This window comes from Nerophis lumbriciformis, linkage group LG25, assembly GCF_033978685.3.
Source record: "Nerophis lumbriciformis linkage group LG25, RoL_Nlum_v2.1, whole genome shotgun sequence".
Classification (NCBI taxonomy): Eukaryota; Metazoa; Chordata; class Actinopteri; order Syngnathiformes; family Syngnathidae; genus Nerophis; species Nerophis lumbriciformis.
In genome coordinates this window covers 29,317,727-29,340,642 of record NC_084572.2, presented here as the reverse complement: position 1 = coordinate 29,340,642, position 22,916 = coordinate 29,317,727, and the positions used below count along the sequence as shown (strand labels likewise).

Here is a 22,916-nt window from a genome sequence, read left to right as displayed (position 1 = left end):
CTATAACAATCCGGATGGTTCTTTTCCTCTTTGGTCTGGAGGACACGACGTCCACAGTTTCCAAAAACAATTTGAAATGTGGACTCGTCAGACCACAGAACACTTTTCCACTTTGTATCAGTCCATCTTAGATGATCTCAGGCCCAGCGAAGCCGACGGCGTTTCTGGGTGTTGTTGATAAACGGTTTTCGCCTTGCAAAGTAGAGTTTTAACTTGTACTTACAGATGTAGCGACCAACTGTAGTTACTGACAGTGGGTTTCTGAAGTGTTCCAGAGCCCATGTGGTGATATCCTTTACACACTGATGTCGCTTGTTGATGCAGTACAGCCTGAGGGATCGAAGGTCACGGGCTTAATTGCTTACGTGGAGTGATTTCTCCAGATTCTCTGAACCCTTTGATGATATTACAGACCGTAGATGTTGAAATCCCTAAATTCCTTGCAATAGCTGCTTGAGAAATATTTTTCTTAAACTGTTCAACAATTTGCTCACGCATTTGTTGACAAAGTGGTGACCCTCGCCCCATCCTTGTTTGTGAATGACTGAGCATTTCATGGAGTCTACTTTTATACCCAATCATGGCACCCACCTGTTCCCAATTTGCCTGTTCACCTGTGGGATGTTCCAAATAAGTGTTTGATGAGCATTCCTCAACTTTATCAGTATTTATTGCCACCTTTCCCAACTTATTTGTCACGTGTTGCTGGCATCAAATTCTAAAGTTAATGATTATTTGCAACAAAAAAATGTTTATCAGTTTGAACATCAAATATGTTGTCTTTGTAGCATATTCAACTGAATATGGGTTGAAAATGATTTGCAAATCATTGTATTCCGTTTATATTTACATCTAGCACAATTTCCCAACTCATATGGAAACGGGGTTTGTACATAGGAGACAGACACACAATCATTTTGGAATAAGCTGCGGATTTTTCTGTTATTTTTCTGATCAAAGCGAAGTTCCCCACGCGTAGAAAAGTTTCCCTTCTTTTTCTAGGCTCCGTGTCGTCACTAGCTTCCAGCGGGTGCAGCTCCCTCCTGCAGGTCCCAGGAGCGCTGCCCGCCTTCAGCCACGCCTGCTTGGGGTCGGGCCGCGTCACCCGGCCCATGATCCGCCTGAGCAGCTCCCAGAGCATGGACCGCTACTCCCCCCAGCAAGCCGACCCGTCGGAGGGCGCGGAGGCCTGCCGCGGCGCCAACAGACGGCGACTGGACTCGGCTCACAGCATGGACGGAGGCCAGTTCAGCCCCGCCCGGGTGTCGCGCGTACACAGACTGAGCTCCGCCCACAGCATGGACGGCTACAGGCCGGACGGCGAGCAGGAGCGATCCAAGCTGGTGTCGGGCTACAGCGTGGACAGACACCCGTCCCTCGGCCTCAGTCCTCTGCACGCGGCCAGCAGGGGGCGCTGTCACTGGCTCAGTCCTGAGGAGAGTCTGGACCGGAACAAGCTGAGCCCCTCCTACGTTCCAGACAGTTCTGTCCTCAAGAGACCCGCTTCGTTCCGCACCGCTAGCAGACAGCTGCGGAGACAGGTGTGCTTTTACATTTTTTTGACACGAGCCTAGCTTTGCGAGCTACATGCTGACATTACATTATGACATCATGCTAGGTTAGCAAAATTAGCATAGCTACAGTATATGATCAATATGCTAAACTGACACTTTAAGGTGAGCAACACTAGCATAGCTATGCGAGCTACATGCTAACATGGCACTTTAACTTCATACTATGTTAGCAAAATTAGCATAGCTCCGCGAGCTACATGTTAACATCACATTTTAACATCATGCTAGGTTAACAAAATTAGCATAGCTATTTGAACGAGATGCTAAACTACACTTTTTACAATATGCTCGGTTAACAATATTACCATAGCTATGCAAGCTACATGTTGATATTACATTTTAACATCCTGCTAGGTTAACAAAATTAGCATAGCTATCTGAACGACATACTAAACTGACATTTTAACATATGCTTGGTTAGCAACACCAGCATAGCTATGCGAGCTACATGTTAACATTACATTTTAACATCTTGTTGCAAGCTAAATGCTACCATTGTATTTTAACGTCTTGCTAGATTAGCAACCCTAGTATAGCTACGCGAGTTACATGTTAACATCACATGTTAACGTCATGCTAGGTTAACAAAATTAGCATAGCTATCTGAACGACATGCTAAATTGACCCTTTAACAATATGCTCGATTAGCAACACTAGCATTGCAATGCGAGCTACATGTTAACATTTCATTTTAACATCTTGTTGCAAGCTAAATGCTAACATTGTATTTTAACATCATGCAAGATTAGCAACGCTAGCAGACAGCTGCAGAGACCTGTGTGCTTTTACATTTTTTATTTTTTTTTACTCCAATTCATCAATTTATTTCATTCAATATCACAAAAACTGAAATAAATGTTAGTGATTAGTCAGTACTACAATTACTTCACATACTTTGATACCTTTGTTGCTCGAGTAAGGTTCCGCTTTTTCAAAATGCGCTTGCTAAATGCTAATAGTAGCATGGCTACAGATTAGAACGAATGATTTTACACGCTATTTCAACACCTTCCAATTTGGTCATGAAAATGACAACGGATAGCCAATCAGGTGTTAGGCTCCACACACTCGTCTTTGAGTTTGACGGACAAAATGAATTCATAAAGTGTCGACACACAGGTTCATGGAATAATTAAATAATTCATTAAATCATAATATAATTAATAAAATAATTAAATAATGATTTAAATTGTGAAAAAAGTAATGATATAATTTAATAACTAACTGAATTACGAAATAACTAATTAAATATTTAACTGGGGGCGGTGCCAGCAACTTGAGGCTTGCAGGTTCGATCCCCGCTTCCGCCATCCTATTCACTGCCGTTGTGCCCTTGAGCAAGACACTTTACCCACCTGCTACCAGTGCCACCCACACTGGTTTTAACGTAACTTAGATATTGGGTTTCACTATGTAAAGCGCTTTGAGTCACTAGAGAAAAGCGCTATATAAATATAATTCACTTCACTTCACAACTGTACTTTTACATTAAATATATTAAAATAATTGATCAAATTCTAAAATAATCATAAACAAATTAATTGAATAATGAAATAATTAAATCGATAATTAACTGAATTATTGTACAAATAATTGCATTAATTAATTTCAATAATGAATACAATCATGAAATAATTAATTAAATCTTGAAATGAATAATAAAACACGTCATCATTCATTAAAACATATTACCAAAATTATTAAATAAATTAATAAATCCTGAAAATATTAACTAAATCTTGAAATAAATAAAAAAAATCAACAAATCATAAAATATTGCAATCAATTGTTAATGAAATGATTACACGTTAAAATATTTAATTAAATGTGCTTTTACATTAACCAACCAGGTGTTGGGATCCGCCCACTGACTTTGAGGATAAAATAAAGTCACCGAGCTCGGTGACTAACCCTAACCCTAACCCTAGTGCATCAAATAAATAAATAAATGATCAAATCGCCAATTATTTCAACAATCATGAAATATTCAATTGAATCGTTAAATAATTAATTCAATTGAAAAAAAATAATGAAATAAATGTGTGACTTTTTTCTTTCGTGCGTGTTCGAAACCCGCTCCAGGTATCAAGAACTTAAATGTTCTGTCACTCAGTGTGGTTTAGCACCTAGTGGTTGGAGGAGAAATTGCAAGTCAACAAAAGTTCTCTCCTTGCTGGCGTCCTTCTAATGAATTCCTGGTCTTGTGCGCGCGCAGGAGGCCGTGCACTCTGACTCTCTGGACCAGAGCGGCTCTGCGGACAACGTGGCGGACGCCGACTCGCCCGCGCCCGCCGCCGCCTCTTCCACGCCGCCCCGCCAGCGCTCGTCCAGCGTCCACACATTGAAGTGTGCCCAGCCTCAGAGGGTCATCTCCTGCAGGAGTCGCGGTCACGGCGACACCGGAACGGGACCGGAACACGGATCCGTGTCAGAATCGGACACGGTCACCGGCCTCCAGGTGCCCAGCGGGGACTCCCCCTCGCCGGCCCCCAGGTCCGACGCGGGCCCCCAGCCGGACGACGCCGACGAGGAAGTCCGCAGCATCAACACCTCGGCTCACACGCAACATTCGCACATGAGCAGACACCTCAGCCAATCGGTGTCTCCCGTGTCGGGCAGGAACAGGAAGGAGCGGATGAGCCCGCCTCCGGGGGAGGAGCCTGTCGCCACGGCGACGCAGCTAATGGACAGCAGCGTGGAGCTCAGGAGGCGAACTTTGTCGTTTGACGCCTCGACCGTTCCTCCTCACCACGCCGAGTCGAACTCTATGGACGACTGAAAAAGCACACCAAAAGACTCGGACTACTTCCTGTTTGAGGCCACGCCCCCTGCCTTGCCCTGGCGTGAATGTGTTGAGACTCCTCCCCTTCCTCCCCAGTGCAGCTTTTTGCACACATTTAGAGACGTCCTCGCCCCTTCCTTCGTTCATGTCCTCACACCTCAAAAGCCTCGGTCTGAGTGCCTGAAAGTCCACATCCACACGTCCCCCGCGTCCTTCTGAGAGCTGACAGCTGTGCCCAGTCTCTAAAAACTACCACCAAAGTACAGTCAAACTCCAAAACTAGCAGTGAACTTGGATAAGCGTAAAATGGTCTATGGTTTTTGGGCTAATGGGGTTGTTTTAGGGGTTCCTGTTTGAGGTTGGGTTAGGGTTGAGGTCAAGGTTGCCCTTGGATGAATTGGACCTTTAGACAGAATTGTGTTATCCCGGTTAGGGTCGAGTTAGCACTCTTGGGTAAGGATTGGGTAAGATTTGTGGTTGGATTTTAGGGTTGTAGGTTTAGGCTAGGGTCATGGTTTGTGGTTGCAGTCAATTTAGCGTTCCAAGACTAGTGTTGGGTAAGAGTTAGATTTCTGGTTTGGGGATGGGTTAGAGTTGGTTTTGGGGTTGGGGTTTGGTTAGTGTTAGGGTCAAATTAACATTCTCGGGTAAGGGTGGGCAAGAGTTAGGGTTCTGGTTTTGAGATCGGGTAGAGTTGGGTTTGGGGCAAGGGTTTTGCTAGTGTTAGGTTTAAGTTAGCATTCTAGGATAAAGGTGGGTACAATTTAGGGTTCTGATTTGGGGATGGTTCAGTTGATGGTTCTGTTGATGTTTGGTTTGAAGTTGGGGTAGTGGTTTGGTTAGGTTGGGGTCAAGGTTAAAGTTAAAGTTAAGTTAAGTTAAAATACCAATGATTGTCACACACACACTAGGTGTGGTGAAATCTGTCCTCTACATCTGACCCATCCCCTTGTTCACCCCCTGGGAAGTGAGGGGAGCAGTGAGCAGCAGCGGTGGCTGCGCCCGGGAATCATTTTTGGTGATTTAACGCCCAATTCCAACCCTTGATGCTGAGTGCCAAGCAGGGAGGTAATGGGTCCCATTTTTATAGTCTTTGGTATGACTCGGCTGGGGTTTGAACTCACAACCTACCGATCAATATTATGTCAGACCCACTCGACATCCATTGCATTCGGTCTGCCCTAGAGGGGGGGGGGGTTACCCACATATGCGGTCCTCTCCAAGGTTTCTCATAGTCATTCACATCGACGTCCCACTGGGGTGAGTTTTTCTTTGCCCTTATGTGGGCTCTGTACCGAGGATGTCGTTGTGGCTTGTGCAGCCCTTTGAGACACTTGTGATTTAGGGCTATATAAATAAACATTGATTGATTGATTTGGGGATGGATTAGAGTTGGGTTTGGGCTAGGGCTTTGATAAGTGTTAGGTTTAAATTAGCATTCTAGGATAAGGGTGGGTAAGAATTAGTGTTCTGGTTTGTGGAATGTTCAGTGTCAGTGTTTGCTTTGGAGTTGGGGTTTAGTTAGCTTTGAGATCAAGTTAGTGTTCCAGGGTTCAGGTTGGTTAAGAGTTAGTTTTGGGGTTGGGTATTAGGGTTTGGTTAATTATCAGGGTTTGTAGTTGGGATGTGTTTAGGATTAGGGTCAAGTTAGCATTCTAAGGTTTGACTTGGTTAAGACTTAGGTTTGGTGTTGGGTTTTAGGTTTTGGTCTAGGGCAGGGGTCGGCAACCCGCGGCTCCGGAGCCGCATGCGACTCTTTGATCACTCTGATGCGGCTCAGCTGCATACTTGCCGAACCCCCTGATTTTCCCGGGAGATTCCCGGATTTCAGTGCCTCTCGCAGAAAACTCCCGGAAGTAATATTCTCCAATTTTCACCCTTACAATAATAATAAGGGCGTGCCATGATGGTACAGCATTTAGCACCCTCTACAACCTGTACAAACAGCGTGCCAGCCCAGCCTCTTGTTATATGCATCTTCTACTTGCATATGTAATGATGTTGTGTCGTTCGTGAACGATTCGTTCGAACGAACAAATCTTTTGAGTGAACGTACTGAACCGAATCACTTCATGAACTGAACGACGCAGCCATACTCATCATGGGGGCGGGGGGAGGGACTGAGCGAACGATTCGTTCACCGCGGATTAACGACATGAATCACTCAGTGAACGACAGAATCAGGACTCGCGAACCGACTGACACAGAGAACTGACTGTGTCGCGGAGGAGGACGTCACATTGAGGCTCTCGTTCAGTGACTGTGCGCGTCGTTCAATGGGTGCTGAGGGCTTGTGTCGTTCGCGAACTGACATACACCGAGATCTGCCGCTGGGGTAGCTGTTACTGACTGACTCATGATTCGCCGACCTGCACACAGAACTGCTGCTGCAAAAGTGATTCAGGTTCACGTACTGAACTGTGCTGACTGTGGCGCTGTGTCAGTCACTCACTGCCTGGTGTACTGCATGCACAGAGCTGTGTAGGGACTCACGTTCACCCTATTTGCTGCTTCTCCCGCGAATGTCTGCACTGTACTGTACTACGCACGCCCCCCCCCTCTTATTTTTTTTGGGGGGGGGGGGGGGGGGGGGGGGGGTGTCGGTGAACGAATTTATTGAACGACTCAATTTAAGGAACTGATTCTAGTGATTCAGTACAGTCAAAAGAACTGATCACTAATACGTAAGTGACAGCAAGGCATACTTGGTCAACAGCCACACAGGTTACAATGACGGTGGCCATATAAAACAACTTTAACACTCTTACTAATAATGCGCCACACTTTGAACCAAAACCACTACATTATACACCCCTGCTACCACCAAACCCCCCGCCCCCCTTCTGTGCGTCAGTTGAGGTGGGCGGGGTTTGGTAGCGGGGGTGTAGAATGTAGCCCGGAAGAGTCAGGGCTGCATGGGATTCTGGGTATTTGTTCTGTTGTGTTTATGTTGTGTTACGGTGCGGATGTTCTCCCAAAATGTGTTTGTCATTCTTGTTTGGTGTGGGTTCAAAGTGTGGCGCATTATTAGTAAGAGTGTTAAAGTTTTTTATACCGCCACCGTCAGTGTGACCTGTATGGTTGTTGAGCAAGTATGCCTTGTTGTCACTTACGTGAGCAAGCGGAAGCCTCATACAACGTGTGGTTGGGCCGGCACGCTGGTTGTAGTGGACGCTAAATGCTGTACCATCACGGCACGTTTGAGAGAATAGTTGCCCTGAAATTCGTAAAAAAAATCGGGAGGGTTGATAAGTATGACGCTGTCAAGCGCCATTCATATAAAACCCGCGGGCCGCACTAACGTTCAATTCACATATTAAGGTGTGAGACCCTTGGTATGTACATAGCACAAAGCAAAAAAAAACTTTGTATGCAGTGTTATTTCATTTTAAATTTCAAAAGATTTTTGTGGCTCCCATTGTTTTCTTTAATTTGTGAAACTGGTCAAAATGGCTCTTTGACTGGTAAAGGTTGCCGACCCCTGGTCTAGGGTCAGGGTTTGTAGTCGGGGTTTGGTTAAGGTCAAGTTAGCGTTTCTCGGGTAAAAGTTGATATTAAGGTTTGGGTTAGGCTAGCATTTCTAGTTGAGTTAGGGTAAGTTCAGTTCTGTTCATGGTTTGTGGCACCACCAAAGAGTATGGCTCAGACTGTAAGAGGAACCAACAGACCCCAAAATATGTTGGGACCTATAGTTATAATATCATATTATTTTTCATGCGACGTGACTGACAGTCCGGAAGGTCCCAGACTACCTGAAAAAGGACTATCTTATCCAGGTCTGAAAGTTCCCCAGAAGGTCCGATGCGCATCCAGAGAGCGTGGACCCAGGACCATTTTGGATCCATTTGGTCTAATTTCAGGTTGTAAACAGCTCTCAGTGAGATAGTAGTATTGACAACATTATTTAGTGCAAAGTGTTTTCACCTGAGTGCATTTAGTGGACTGGACTAGTTGTGATGTCACTTCCTGCTTGTAGACAAACATAATGAAGTGTGACCTGGCTCTCTACCTCCGTCCTGTCTCCTGTCTCCTGCCTCCTTGCTTCCTCTTGTCTTGGTACTCTCAGGGTAGACTAGATGACACACGGCAAGTGTTAGACTGCCCCCTGCTGTTTGGAGGCGGAGTCTTCTTTTTTCTTCTTCTTTCCAGCCTTCCCAGAGGACACGTTTGGATCGTTTCCAAAAAAATAATAATAATTTTTTTTTTTTTAAAGTGCGTTGAAGGGCTTTTTCAGGTTGTGAGTGGAAATATTCTATTTTATTTACGCAGCGCCGCTGATGTGAGGAATGTGAGGCGGCGATGGTTTGTGGTAACCATGGTAACCTGAGGAGGACTTTCAATGATGCAAATGTTGACATTGTGGACGATGACATGCACAACAATAAAATGGGGCTTGCAGTCCTGGAATAAAACTACTTCCTGTCTGACTTGTACTAGTCATTTCCTGTATTTACTACTACTCCAATACACACTAGTACTACGTTACGCAACATGTAAGTACTGTACACTACATACACTAGTACTAACATACACTACATGTACTATGTCAATGGAAATACTACATCTAGTGTATGCTAGTACTATTAGAGAGTATATGTAGTACATGTAGTATCTAGTACATGTAGTATCTAGTACATGTAGTGTATATTAGTACTATGTTAGTACATGTAGTATCTAGTACATGTAGTGTATAGTACATATAGCATCGAGTTCATGTAGTGTATATTAGTATTATGTTAGTACATGTAGTATCTAGTACATGTAGTGTATATTACTACTATGTTAGTACATGCAGTATCTAGTACATGTAGTGTATATTACTGCTTTGTTAGTACATGTAGTATCTAGTACATGTAGCGTATATTAGTACTATGTTAGTACATGCAGTATCTAGTACATGTAGTGTATATTATTACTACGTTAGTACATGCAGTATCTAGTACATGTAGTGTATATTATTACAATGTTAGTACATGCAGTATCTAGTGCATGTATTGTATATTAGTACTACGTTAGTACATGTAGTATCTAGTACATGTAGTGTATAGTACATGTAGTGTATATTAGTACTGTTAGTACATGCAGTATCTAGTACATGTAGTGTATATTAGTACTATGATAGTACTTGTAGTATCTACTACATGTAGTGTATATTGCTGCTATGATAGTACATGTAGTGTATATTAGTACTATGTTAGTACATTGAGTGTCTAGTACATGTAGTGTGTATTACTACTATGTTAGTACTTGTAGTATCTAGTACATGTAGTGTATATTAGTACTGTTAGTACATGTAGTATCTAGTAGCTGTAGTACTTCTGCTGACCATCAGGGGGTGAAAGGTCAGAGAATTGAACATGAAGATGAACAACAAATTGCGAGCCTTTCTTTGATCGTGACGCTGGTTTTATTTTATTACATTTTTTTAATGCTTTTATTTTACAACTTTTTTTTTTAAACTTTAATTTGATAACATTTTCCATCACACACTTGAGGAAAAAACAATCAAATATTAAACACATGAATATTTCACAGCAGGCTGGCCTGTGCTCTACAAGGAAGGAAAATGCTTCCTATTGGTCAAGCTGCCTGTCAATCACATTTTCAGCCAATGGAATGCGTGGGATTGGTCAGCCAGCGTGTATGAGACCAATTTGTGTGTGTGTGTGTGTGTGTGTGTGTGTGTGTGTGTGTGTGTGTGTGTGTGTGTGTGTGTGTGTGTGTGTGTGTGTGTGTGTGTGTGTGTGAGAGTAAAGTTGTGTGCCTGAACGTCGGCGAGTGCGCGCGTGAAGACACGGAGGGACAAAGCGATCTAAGTTGAGCCAGCGGTTGCCATGGTAACGGGGGTAGGGCGGGTTAAGCCCTCCCTCCTCGCCGCGGTCTCTAGAAGGCGGGCGCCACCGGTCTGTGCTGCTGCGTGAGCTTCTGGGGGTCCAGGGTTTCGGTGAAGGGCGGGGCCTGGTAGGGCTTGGTGGTCACGATGGTGGCGCCATTGGCGATGGGGTAGGGCGTGGCGTGGGCGTGGCCGGGGGCGGGGTCCAGGTGCTGCCAGGTGAACAGGTTGGCGTGGGAGCCGGACAAATAGCGGCGCAGCGCGCTCAGTGTCAGGACCGCCTGTGGGTTAGAACGGCACGTTAGCGTGTTAGCACCATGTGATCTCATCCAGCCAATCAATGAGCAGAAGTAATAAAATAACACGAGTCATCGATCTTTATAAATAAAGAACATTTGTCAATATAAACAAGTATCAAATAATTAGAGCTGCATTTTACTCACATGTACAAAGTTTCCAAGGCAGAAGAGTAAGTGAAAGCATCCAGTAACAAATGTGTCCGCATCATTCAACTTACATGAATTCAGAATCATTGTGGCCGATAGGCGTGACTGAAAAACAATGACTTCAACTTAAAGACAGCATAAGTCCATTGCGGACATGTAGTAATAAAAAGGTGAGTGTTTCAACTCTTCTCTAATACTCCACACTACAAAATAGTACAATTATGTCGGATTCCTCTCGATATCATATCGGATCAGTATTGGTATCGGCCCAATACTCAAGGCTAAATATCAAAAGTGGCAAAAGTTGTGTCAGGACACGCCTACTTTGAATGTTTTGAACTATTTATTTTGCAATACAATTTATCGCGAATTCAAGTCAAATGATTTAATTAAAAGAATGTAAGAAATATTTGTTTAATATTTCTTTAGCAACACATGAATGTATTTTAAGTATATCATACACATTGATTATTATATTGAATACTTTAATTTGTTGCATTTTAAAGTCAAGACCTCAAAAGTAGATTTTTTCCCTTTGTTCCCCTTTTCTTTTTCTTTTTTCTTTTTTTCTTCTATTTTTCCATTTTTTCCCCTTTCCCACCCCCCCCCCCATTTTTCCCCTTTGTTCCCCTTTTTCTTTTCTTTTTTTTAAATTGTTAAATTTTTTCCCCTTTCCCATTTTTTTTTCAATGTTTTCCCTTTGTTCCCCTTTTTCTTTTCCTTATTTTTTCTTTTTCAAAATTTTCCCCCTTTTTCCATTTTATTCTTTTTTTTTTTTTACAACTTCCCCCCTTTTTATTTTTTTGCTTTATTGTTTTATTTTTCCATGATTCCCTTTTTCCCCCTTTCCCATTTTTTTCCCTTTGTTCCCCTTTTTGTTTAATTTTTGTTTAATTTTTCCAATTTTCCCCCTTTCCCATTTTTCCCCACATTTTGCCCCTTTGTCCCCATTTCTCTTTTATTTTATTTTTTTATTGTTACATTTTTCCCCTTTCCCATTTATTTTTTAATTTTTTCCCTTTGTTCCCCTTTTTCTTTTCTTTTTTTTTCTTTTTCAATTTTTTTCTCGTTTTTGCATTTTTTTCTATTTTTTTCCCCATTTTTTCTGTATAACTTCCCCCTTTTATATATATATATATATATATATATATATATATATATATATATATATATATATATATATATATATATATATATATATATATATGTCTTAATAAGGTTATCCAAAAAATAGTGCTCGATACCGTAGTAGAGCGCAATATATGTATGTGTGGGAAAAAAATCACAAGACTATTTCATCTCTACAGGCCTGTTTCATGAGGGGGGGTACCCTCAATCATCAGGAGATTTCCTGATGATTGAGGGTACCCCCCCTCATGAAACAGGCCTGTAGAGATGAAATAGTCTTGTGATTTTTTTCCCACACATACATATATATATATATATATAGTTAAAAAAATTTTTTTTACATTTTTACATTTTTTCCTCTTTCCCAATTTTTCCCCTTTGTTCCCCTTTTTCTTTAATATTTTTTTAAGTTAAATGTTTTCCCCTTTCCCAATTTTCTCTTTGTTATCTTTTTTTTTCTTTTTTTAATTTTTCATTTTTTTCCCCTTTTTCCCATTTTTTCTATTTTTTTTCTATTTTTTCTTTATAACTTCCCCCCTTTTTTAATTGTTATTTTATTTATCCCCCCCCCCCCATTTTTTTTCTTCCATGTTATTTCCCCTTGTTTTTTTTGTTTGTTTTTTTTCCCAAAAGTTTTTTTTTTTAAGACTTTTTTTCCAAGAAGATGCTTGGTGGGATACATTGTAGAGCGATATGAGAACATTTTTTTGCAAAAGCAGATTTCATCCACACAAACTGCCTAATGTATGACATAGTATAACATCATAATTTCGCCACACCTAGTGTGTGTGTGACAATCATTGGTACTTTAACTTAAATTAAAATACCAATACGTAATATTCGATTAAAAAAAAAAAAGGTACTCACCCACGTGAGGACGGAGAAGAAGCAGAAAGCGATGGTTGCTCGGGCGGCGTCGGAGCCTTGCGACAGCGGCAGCTCGTCGGGAGACGTGGCCTGCCACTGATTGGTCAGGAAGCAGAAGGCGACGAACCACAGGAAGCAGGCCAGGCCTGCGGGGGGCGGGGCCAAGAGAAAGCACTTGACTGTTTACACTATAGAGTGTTTGACTAATGCATCACAGCATATCATAGCAATCCCCAGATAGCACGCAAATGTGTAGCGGAGGAATCAGAGAAGTCTGATTGGACGGTTAGTAAAGGCTTTGATCTTCCAGCTAGACCACGACGTCATCATTTGATGTCGCTTCCATGGCGCAGGAATCGGATAACTCGTAACAAGCTACACCAACCCCTAAAAAGATGCAAATGTTCGTCTTTGATTGACGACAATCGCAGAAATGACATACAAATGCTCCAAAAAAGAACGTCTTGCATACGAAATGACAGAATATTTGGCTACTGATTGTAAAAACAAATACATTTATAGATAATATGGTCAAAAAAATTTGGCAGCTCATTCGCCAGAATTTTATCGTAAAAATGTACGATGTTTTTTACGCGGAATTACTAACAATTTGAAAAACGGTAAAAAGAGAGTGTTTTGTTACAGTACATTACAATATACAGTGTGAAAGCTAACATTAACACGTTAACATTAGCATGCTAACCTTTTTAGCTAAGCTTGCCGCCGTATGAGTCGTATAACTTGGTGTTTGACACACGCTGTTTTGTCAAAGAATAACAAAAACATTTTGTTATTTTATAGTTAGTCTGTTTGAGAACTGCCGACGATTATAACGCTGTTTTGTCAAAGAATAACATTAAGTGCTAATGCTTAACTGTAAGCACAGATGTTATTTATTTTAGACGATGTTGAGATAAAGTGATAATCCCGATCAATTTTCCTTCCGAAAAAGTCTTAGATTCTTGATGAAATAAGTGTTGGCAAGAAGAAAAATAATAGCAAATGTATTAATAATAGTATTGTTATATTATGATTATTATTAGAAAATGTGATATTTTTGACAACGTATGTATCAGCAGCGATTAAATTGATAGCGAGCTCATCCCCAAAATTACGCAAATTTTGTTATTTTGTTATTTTATCGGGTTTATCGTGTTTATCGGTTTAGTCTTTTTGAGAACTGTCAACGATTATTACGCCGTTTTGTCGAAGAATAACAAAAAAAAATTGTTATTTTATAGTTAGTCTGTTTGAGAACTGGCAATGATTATAACACCATTTTGTCGAAGAATAACATTAAGTATTAATGCTTAACTGTAAGCACAGATGTTATTTATTTTAGACGATGTTGAGATAAAGTGATAATCCCGATCAATTTTACTTCCGAAAAAGTCTTAGATTCTTGATGAAATAAGTGTTGGCGAGAAGAAAAATAATAGCGAACTTTTTATTATTATAAAGTGCGATATTTTTGTATGCATCAGCAGCGATAAAACTAAAAGCGAGATCGTCCCTAAAATTACGCAATTTTTTAAAATCTTATGGAGTTCGTCTGTTTGAGAACTGGCGACGATTATTACGCTGTTTTGTCAAAGAATAACATTCAGTGTAAACACGATTGTTATTTATTTTGAACGATATTGCGATAAAGTGATGATTCCAATCAATTTTCCTTCCCAAAAAGTGTTGGCGAGAAGAGAAATAATAGCAAATGTATTAATAATAGTAATTTATCGGTTTAGTCTTTTTGAGAACTGCCGACGATTATTACGCTGTTTTGTCGAAGAATAACCAAAAAAAATTGTTATTTTATAGTTAGTCTGTTTGTGAACTGGCGACGATTATAACGCTGTTTTGTCAAAGAATAACATTAAGTGCTAATGCTTAACTGTAAGCACAGATGTTATTTATTTTAGACGCTGTTGAGATAAAGTGATAATCCCGATCAATTTTCCTTCCGAAAAAGTCTTAAATTCTTGATGAAATAAGTGTTGGCGAGAAGAAAAATAATAGCAAACTTTTTATTATTATAAAGTGCAATATTTTTGTATGCATCAGCAGCGATAAAACTAAAAGCAAGATCGTCCCTACAATTACGAAAATCTTGTTATTTTATCGAGTTAGTCTTTTTGAGAACTGCCGACGATTATTACGCCGTTTTGTCGAAGAATAACAAAAACATGTTGTTATTTTATAGTTAGTCTGTTTGAGAACTGGCAATGATTATAACGCCATTTTGTCAAAGAATAACATTAAGTGCTAATGCTTAACTTCAAGCACAGATGTTATTTATTTTGGATGATATTGCGATAAAGTGATGATTCCGATCAATTGTCCTTCCCAAAAAGTCTTAGGTTTTTGATGAAATAAGTGTTGGCGAGAAGAAAAATGATAGCAACTGTATTAATAATAATATTGTTATATCATGATTATTATTATAAAATGCGATATTTTTGACAACGTATCAGCAGCGATTAAACTGATAGCGAGCTCGTCCCTAAAATTAGGAAAAAAACTTTTTTTATCGACGTAGTTTGTTTGAGAACTGCGGAAGACTGTTTTGTCGAAGAATAACATTAAGAATAACATTAAGCGCTAATGCTGAACTGTAAGCACAATTGTTATTTCGTGATAATAAGTGATAATCCCGATCAATTTTTCTTCCGAAAAAGTCTTAGATTGTTGATTAAATAAATGTTGCTAAGAAGAAAAATAATAGCAAACTTTTTATTATTATTGTTATATAAAGTGCAATATTTTTGTATGCACCAGCAGCGATAAAACTAAAAGCGAGATCGTCCCTAAAATTACGCAATTTTTTAAAATCTTATCGAGTTAGTCTGTTTGAGAACTGCCGACGATTATTACACTGTTTTCTCAAAGAATAACATTCAGCGTTAATGCTTAAGTGTAAGCACGATTGTTATTTATTTTGAACGATATTGCGATAAAGTGATGATTCCGATCAATTTTCCGTACCAAAAAGTCTTAGGTTTTTGATGAAATAAGTGTTGGCGAGAAATAATAGCAAATGTATTGATAATATTATTGTTGTATTATAATTATTATTATAAAACGCAATATTTTTGAAAACGCATGGATCAGCAGCAATTAAACTGATAACGAGCTCGTCCTTAAAATTACGAAAAAAACTTTTTTTTATCGAGGTAGTCTGTTTGAGAACTGGCGACGATTATAACGCTGTTTTGTCGAAGAATAACATTCAGCGCTAATGCTTAAGTGTAAGCACATTTGTTATTTCTTTTAGACTGTATTGAGATAAAGTGATAATTCTGATAAATTTTTCTTCCGAAAAAGTCTTAGATTGTTGATTAAATAAATGTTGGCAAGAAGAAAAATAATAGCAAACTTTTTATTATTATCGTTGTATGAAGTGCGATATTTTTGTATGCATCAGCAGCGATAAAACTAAAAGCAATTTAAAAAAAATCTTATCGAGTTAGTCTGTTTGAGAACTGCCAACGATTATTACGCTGTTTTGTCGAAGAATAACATTAAGCGCGAATTCTTCACTGCTAGCACACACGTTATCTATTTTGGTAGCGTGAGAAAAAGTGGTAATCCCGATCAAAGTCAAAGTCGTAGATTGTTGATGAGAAGTAAGAGTGAAGTTGTTCTAAGGTGTCTAATGTCTAATTATCAGTGGTTTGGTTGCAGATTACTCTAACATTACTTCTGATGAAACATCGGACGTTGTCGCACATTTACTGAGCGTCATCACCAATTGTCGCATTATTCCGATATCTTTGTAAACGTGGAGTGTTCTGTCCTTGTTTTTTTTACCGGAGAAGACGAGGTCCAGCAGAACGGCGCGTCGTCTGTCCCGCAGGCTGCTGAAGGACGGGAAGTAAGCGTCCAGGACCAGGAAGCAGATGCTGCCCAGGAAGCAGGCCACGCCCACCGTGACGCCGTAGTTGCAGGCGTCGGCGTTGTTGTTGAAGACGCAGAGCAGGCGTTCGCTGCCGATGTTGATGTAGCCCTCGTTGACGATGCAGCTGAACACCACGATGGAGAACACCTGCGGGAGTACATTTTGTTTTAGGGGGAACGGTCGCTTTTGCTGTCGTTTGTGACTTCAAGGGGCGGGGCTTATGCAAGTATAGGACAACAAATGCAGAACTGTCAGGTTCAAACACTGATGACATTTATTAAACAAGACAGAATTCAATTTAGCTCAATTGAGGAGAGCGCGTACACCTGTACCCTTGTACAGTGTTCCACCACGCTCTGACGAAAGATTGTACGCCTCCTCCGTTATTTGGACTTTCCCTGATTACATGGCAACAGCTATTTCTAAAGGACAGGGGTCATAAACAGCCACTGCCTTCGGTTACAAAACAGTTCAAAGAAAAGGTGCCTGGAGGGGAGTCCGGCCCTGCTTCCTCTTCGCTTTGTAGATCTCGGGTCAAGACAAAATCTTCCTGTGGATTACAATACATCAAAGAAACCGACGCCTTCGTGTCGCTTCCCATCCTACACAGTGGAGTTTTACAAGCCTTCTGCTTGGTAGGATCAAACACAGCTTTTGTCCTCTCGCAGGGCGAGCTAAACTCAATGAAACACAAAGTTTTGTGATAACTTGGATACAATTATTCTGACGAGAACAGTACAAACAAACTCTACTTTAATGCAAAGACTTCACATGTCGTGTTGTTATGACTTTTTAAAGGCACAGACCCAATGTTATAAGGATGCCCTGTGGTATACGCTGTAGTCGTCCCGGACCAATCTTTTCTAGATGCTTTTATAAAGGCAAAGTTCTGATACATACCTTGAATTGTCCTCTTATTGGAGTGAGCTATTGGGCCAAAAAGCATATTCAATATGCACTTTTCCAAATGAAGTTCTTTACAGGATCATAAAAAGTCGTTGTTACACATTTTTGGATATAGCTTTAAGAAATAGTAATTAACTTTGGTATTACAGGTCAAAGTGATATTTTGGAAATATAAAATAGATTTACAACTTAGAACTTGGAAAAAGCATTGTATGAAAATTAGGGATGTCCGATAATCGGAAATTATCGGTCTCGGTTTCAAAAAGTAACATTTATGACTTTTTAAAACGCCGCTGTGTACACGGACGTAGGGAGAAGTACAGAGCGCCAATAAACCTTAAAGGCACTGCCTTTGCGTGCTGGCCCAAACACATAATATCTACGGCTTTTCACACACACACAAGTGAATGCAAAGCATACTTGGTCAACAGCCATACAGGTCACACTGAGGGTGGCCGTATAAACAACTTTAACACTGTTACAAATATGCGCCACACTGTGAACCCACACCCAACAAGAATGACAAACACATTTCGGGAGAACATCCGCAACATAAACACAACAGAACAAATACCCAGAACCCCTTGCAGCACTAACTCTTTCGGGACGCTACAATATACACCACCCGCTACCCCCTACCCCGCCCACCTCAACCTCCTCTTGCTCTCTCAGGGAGAGCATGTCCCAAATTCCAAGCTGCTGTTTTGAGGCATGTTAAAACAATAATGCACTTTGTGACTTCAATAATAAATATGGCAGTGCCATGTTGGCATTTTTTTTTTCCATAACTTGAGTTGATTTATTTTGGAAAACCTTGTTACATTGTTTAATGCATCCAGCGGGGCATCACAACAAAATTAGGCATAATAATGTGTTCATTCCACGACTGTATATATCGGTATCGGTTGATATCGGTATCGGTAATTAAGAGTTGGACAATATCGGAGTATCGGATATCGGCAAAAAAGCCATTATCGGACATCTCTAATGAAAATACGTATTGTGTCATTAGTGCATGGGTGTCAAACTCATTTTAGATGGGGGGCCGCATGGAGGAAAAATCTACTCCCAAGTGGGCCGGACTGGTGAAATCACAGCACGATAACTTAAAAATAAAGACAATTTCAGATTGTTTTCTTTGTCTGAAAATAGAACATTCTGAAATTGTACAAATCCAGTGTTGGGTTAGTTACTGCAAAGCAGTAACTAGTTACAGTTACTAGTTACTTCATTTCAAAAGTAACTCAGTTACTAACTCAGTTACTTACACCAAAAAGTAATGCGTTACTGTGAAAAGTAACTATTTAGTTACTTCTTTTTTTTCTTCTTCTTTTTTTTTTTTTTAAAGCTCCCATTAATGCCCTTTTAGCCTTCATTTCAGTACTGTTATTGCACTGGAGAATAATACAATGTGTTGATCAACTTGACATGCATTTGCATCACTGAACTCTGCAAAGCAATGTGCTCTACATCAACACACAAAGACAAAGATATTTTACAAAGGCCAATTTTTTTCTGGCCAGAACAAATTGACAAAACTATTTTAAATAGCTGCAACATAACATACATAAGTAACAAACAGCCTAATGACAGCATAGATGTAAACCAAGAAAGGCACACACTACATACACAAAGCCTAACCAGGCATTTTCTTCCTCAAGTAATTCTGATACAAAATCATGTCTGAAGCCCAGAACACTCTACACATTTCCCCAGTTTTAGTTTAGAGATAAGGAAAGATTGGCCTGGCCCACTAGCATCCCTCTTTATGTTTGTGAACTTTATAGTCTATACATTTAGAGTGATGTGATAATCAAACACTCTAGAAGTCTAGAATTAAAGAGTATATAAGAGAATTGACAGCAACGTTCCCTGTAAGGTGCGCGCCTGTGCAATTGCGCACTGCTCAAGCGTCCTCTGCGCACGGCAAATCTATGCCACGCACAAAATCAAATAAAAAAATAAGCGCATAACAATTTTCGACACGACGCGAACACGACAGAGAAAACCGTTTTCGTCATCATTGTTCAAATATAATAATACGTCTGTCGAGACGCTTTGAGGACATGAATTCCATCCATCACTTTACTGAGCAAAACATTTGTAAAAAAAAAAAAACGATATCTAGCAAAAGTGGTCATTTTCTGCAGTACAAACCAGACCTAAAGCTACTTTGTTATATCAACAGCAGCCACTCGCTCTTTCTCACATGCGCCAACACTTGCACATATGGCACTTAGCCAGTGATGCGTTTACAGCCACACAAAAAGTCGGACAACTCCAACACCACACATAAAGTGTAATTCCAGGTCGTTACACTATGATTTACCAATCAAATGTGTGCTTATTCTAGTGTCATTTATTAGGAATCTTAATTTATAAATATTAATCATTAAATGCTGTTAGTATATTAAATAAATACTAATAAAAATATATTTTTTTACAAACAGGAAGTTGCAGGAATGTACACATGATCCCCTGCTTACATCTCATTGTGCAACATGTGAATGTTTTAATGGGAACTAAATGCAATGTCTGAAAGGGGTACAAATTATTTCCAAAGCAGGACCTCCACCCAGACAAACAATACAAGTACACAGTTCATGAAAAACAATATTTGTTGTTATTGTCATTGTAAGTGAGTCTAAACACTTATATTAGAAATGGAAATGACTGCTGTCATTTGATTATAATAATAAGAGAATGTTGTCTGTCTATCTGTGTTGGCCCTGCAATGGGTGGGGACTTGTCCAGGGTGTACCCTGCCTTCCGCCCGAATGCAGCTGAGATAGGCTCCTGCGACCCCGAAAGAGACAAGCGGTACAAAATGGATGGATGGATGGAGATGTAACTTGTTATTTAGTGAGGTTTGGGACAGGTGTGCTGCTGGTGTAGCCGCAGTGTGCACGTCTAAAGTTGCTCACATGGGCTCCACTCAATGCTCAGGGAGTTTTTGCGTTTGCTCGCACACATCAACAATTAGAGGGAACATTGATTGACAGAGTGTGTACCTTCAGCGGTGAATGATGAGAAGAGGCAGACTTAATCCTTAAATGGTGGAGGTGAAGTGGCATCAGAGTCTTTGTCTCTCTTTACTAGCTTTGTCGAAGCATGTTGCTTATGTAGCTTGTTTCAGCAGATTTGAATTGCTGTTTTGGGCAGTAGATGGCATCTTTGATCCAAAGCACAATTTACATTTAACTAAAATGTTCTTTTCTTTGTGCTCGACAAAAGAAAAGTAGTGAAAATATCTCCATGTTAGCAAACTCGACTTCTGGCTCTGCCATGATCAGACACGCCCCCCTCCCCTCCCCACACTCACACACCCACACAGAGCGCGTGTCTCTCTCTCTTCTCCGGCTTGTGACACAAGAAGAATCAGAACGATGACACAACAGCGCTACGATAAAACACACTTTATACTACATAAAAAGTCACGTAAAATAACGCAGTAACGCATCATGTAGTAACGGTAACTGAGTTACTGAATATAAAAAATAACGCGTTAGATTACTAGTTACCGCCGAAACTAACGGCGTTACAGTAACGCGTTACTTTGTAACGCGTTAGTCCCAACACTGTACAAATCATAATGTTATTTTTGTTTTTTTTTACAATTACCTGTTGCAATTAATAGTATATATACTTTATTTGTCCTTATTTATATTTTCTGAATAAATATTGTGATAATGTTCATCAGTCAACTAATTGGTGTTCATTTTCAATCTATCAAGATAAAAAATGATATCAAAATCAAATTACAGTATTTTTGATCATATTCCTCAACTGATGTACTAACATCACATGCTTTATTTTGTACACATGTAGCATCATCTACAAAGATACAAAGAATTGCTATTGCGACATCTAGTGGACACATTTAGAACAGCAGTTTCTTTCATTCAGAAAATTTCAGGTTCATTTTTATACTTAGCAAACTCATCCCGCAGTCCGGATAAAACCCGTTCGCGGCCCTGATCCGTCCCTCGGGCCTTACGTTTGACATCCCCGCATTAGTGGCTGTAAGCTATGTAATCAGCACAAATATTCAGACATTTTAAAAGTAGTTCTTGAAATATTTCAGTCTACGTGTTTTGGAGTTTGACTTTTAGAATCAAACTACTGAAATAAATTAACTTTTAAATATTTGTATTTATTTAGAAAAAAATATTTTTGTATTTGCAAATATTAATGTATTTTTATTTTTCAAATCCATTATTTTTTGGCTGCAAATATTTTTTTCTTTGCAAATATAAATATATATTTTTTATTTCAAATCCATGTTTTGTTTGATTGCATAAAAGGACAGTTTTCTCTTTATAGTCTATATATAAAACAGTGATAATTAATAAGAATATTGAATTAAAATATATAATATACTACATTTTTCCACTTTCCCCCGCTGAATAATGAACTAATTCATGCTTTTGCCATTAAAATTCAGCTTGCTGCCTTGCTGGGCATGTCCGCCACATCTGGAGACAAAAGATGCTTTCAGGAACACAAAATAAAAACGTTAACGTCAGTTGTTGGCTCACCTTGCAGCGTTTGAGATGCTGCAAGAAATGTGATTAAATGCAATAATCGTGCGTCTGTTCCGAGGCGACCGTGAAGCCGCGGAGAGACAAAAGAGACGCAGGGCCTTCCTCCATGAAACAAGGACAAGATCGCAGGTGCTCATACCCACGACAGAAGCCTCAAGATGGTCCGAGGATGCGTGAAGAAGGCCACCGGGTCGAAGGCGATGTTCCCGGCCTTGGCGGCACCGAAGGCGGCCGCTGGCTCCATCGCCGACTAGCAGCCCTGCGCTCCGCCGGCGTTAGCGGTGCTGCTGCTGTTCTTTGACCGCGGAGAGACGCAGACGAGGCGGCCACAAAGCAGCTGGATGCAGCCTCCTCTTCATCCTCCTCCTCCTCCTCCTCCTCCTGCAGCCACACTATGACGTCACTCCCAGACTGCTGCTTATTTACAAACTTTGAATGATATTTTTCCCACGTTTTTCAAGTTTACTGTAATCTGAGTGAGCAATGGCGTCATTAGACCTGTTGATTTGTATTAAAATGCAATAATAAACATTAAAAAAGTACTTTTTCATGTTTTAATGTTTTTTTTCGTTTAATATAAAATTCATTAAATATACATAATAATGATCACACAATGACTAAATAATGATATATTTTAGATTTCTGTTTTATTGTATTCATATTAGTAATAAATAAGATGATAAAATATGCAATAATGAATAATTATTATCATTATTCTCATATTATTCATTATACTATTACAATAATGTTAATTTGTTGTCTATTATCATAACAGAGTCTCAATAATCAAAATTAATAGTATGCAAATTGATTATGATGAACATTTTGAACCCTTTTTTATAAATAAAGATTATTCATGTATTTAATATTTGTTTACTTACTATGGGATATTATTTATTCATTATTAATTCACTGTTTGGGGCGGTATAGCTCGGTTGGTAAAG

General features: G+C 39.8%; 2 protein-coding genes across 3 annotated transcripts in view; one reads left to right on the top strand and one right to left on the bottom strand.

Moving 5' to 3' along the window:
• The window catches only part of LOC133621796 (voltage-dependent T-type calcium channel subunit alpha-1H-like), a 108,302-nt gene extending 101,395 nt beyond the window's left edge, over positions 1-6,907 (top strand). The window contains exons 32-34 of one of the 2 annotated variants that reach the window (XR_012051168.1): positions 1,003-1,541; positions 3,790-4,913; positions 5,084-6,907. Coding sequence is in view for 1 of the 2 variants with exons in the window: in XM_072916083.1 (XP_072772184.1) it covers positions 1,003-1,541; positions 3,790-4,353 (1,103 nt within the window). In the remaining variant the exon portion in view is untranslated. Of the gene's footprint in view, positions 1-1,002; positions 1,542-3,789 lie in introns of both variants that reach the window. The other variant, XM_072916083.1, reaches the window with a different exon arrangement.
• Positions 6,908-10,009: 3,102 nt separating this feature from the next.
• On the bottom strand, positions 10,010-22,330 carry LOC133621786 (synaptogyrin-3-like). The gene is made up of 4 exons (XM_061984148.1): positions 22,112-22,330; positions 16,435-16,669; positions 12,631-12,776; positions 10,010-10,470 (listed from the first exon to the last, which is right to left on the bottom strand). Exons 1-4 carry the CDS (start codon positions 22,214-22,216, stop codon positions 10,240-10,242), a joined length of 717 nt encoding a protein of 238 aa, XP_061840132.1. The 5' UTR covers positions 22,217-22,330; the 3' UTR covers positions 10,010-10,239.
• Positions 22,331-22,916: the final 586 nt, after the last annotated feature.

What these genes read in the sequence shown, in the direction of transcription:
- LOC133621786 (XM_061984148.1), bottom strand. Translation starts at nt 22,216, where the DNA reads ATGGAGCCAGCGGCCGCCTTCGGTGCCGCCAAGGCCGGGAACATCGCC. An exon ending in TCTTGAGGCTTCTGTCGTGG is followed by an intron (nt 16,670 to 22,111) that starts GTATGAGCACCT and finishes GTACTCCCGCAG; the next exon opens with GTGTTCTCCATCGTGGTGTT. An exon ending in GCTGGACCTCGTCTTCTCCG is followed by an intron (nt 12,777 to 16,434) that starts GTAAAAAAAACA and finishes CGCCCCCCGCAG; the next exon opens with GCCTGGCCTGCTTCCTGTGG.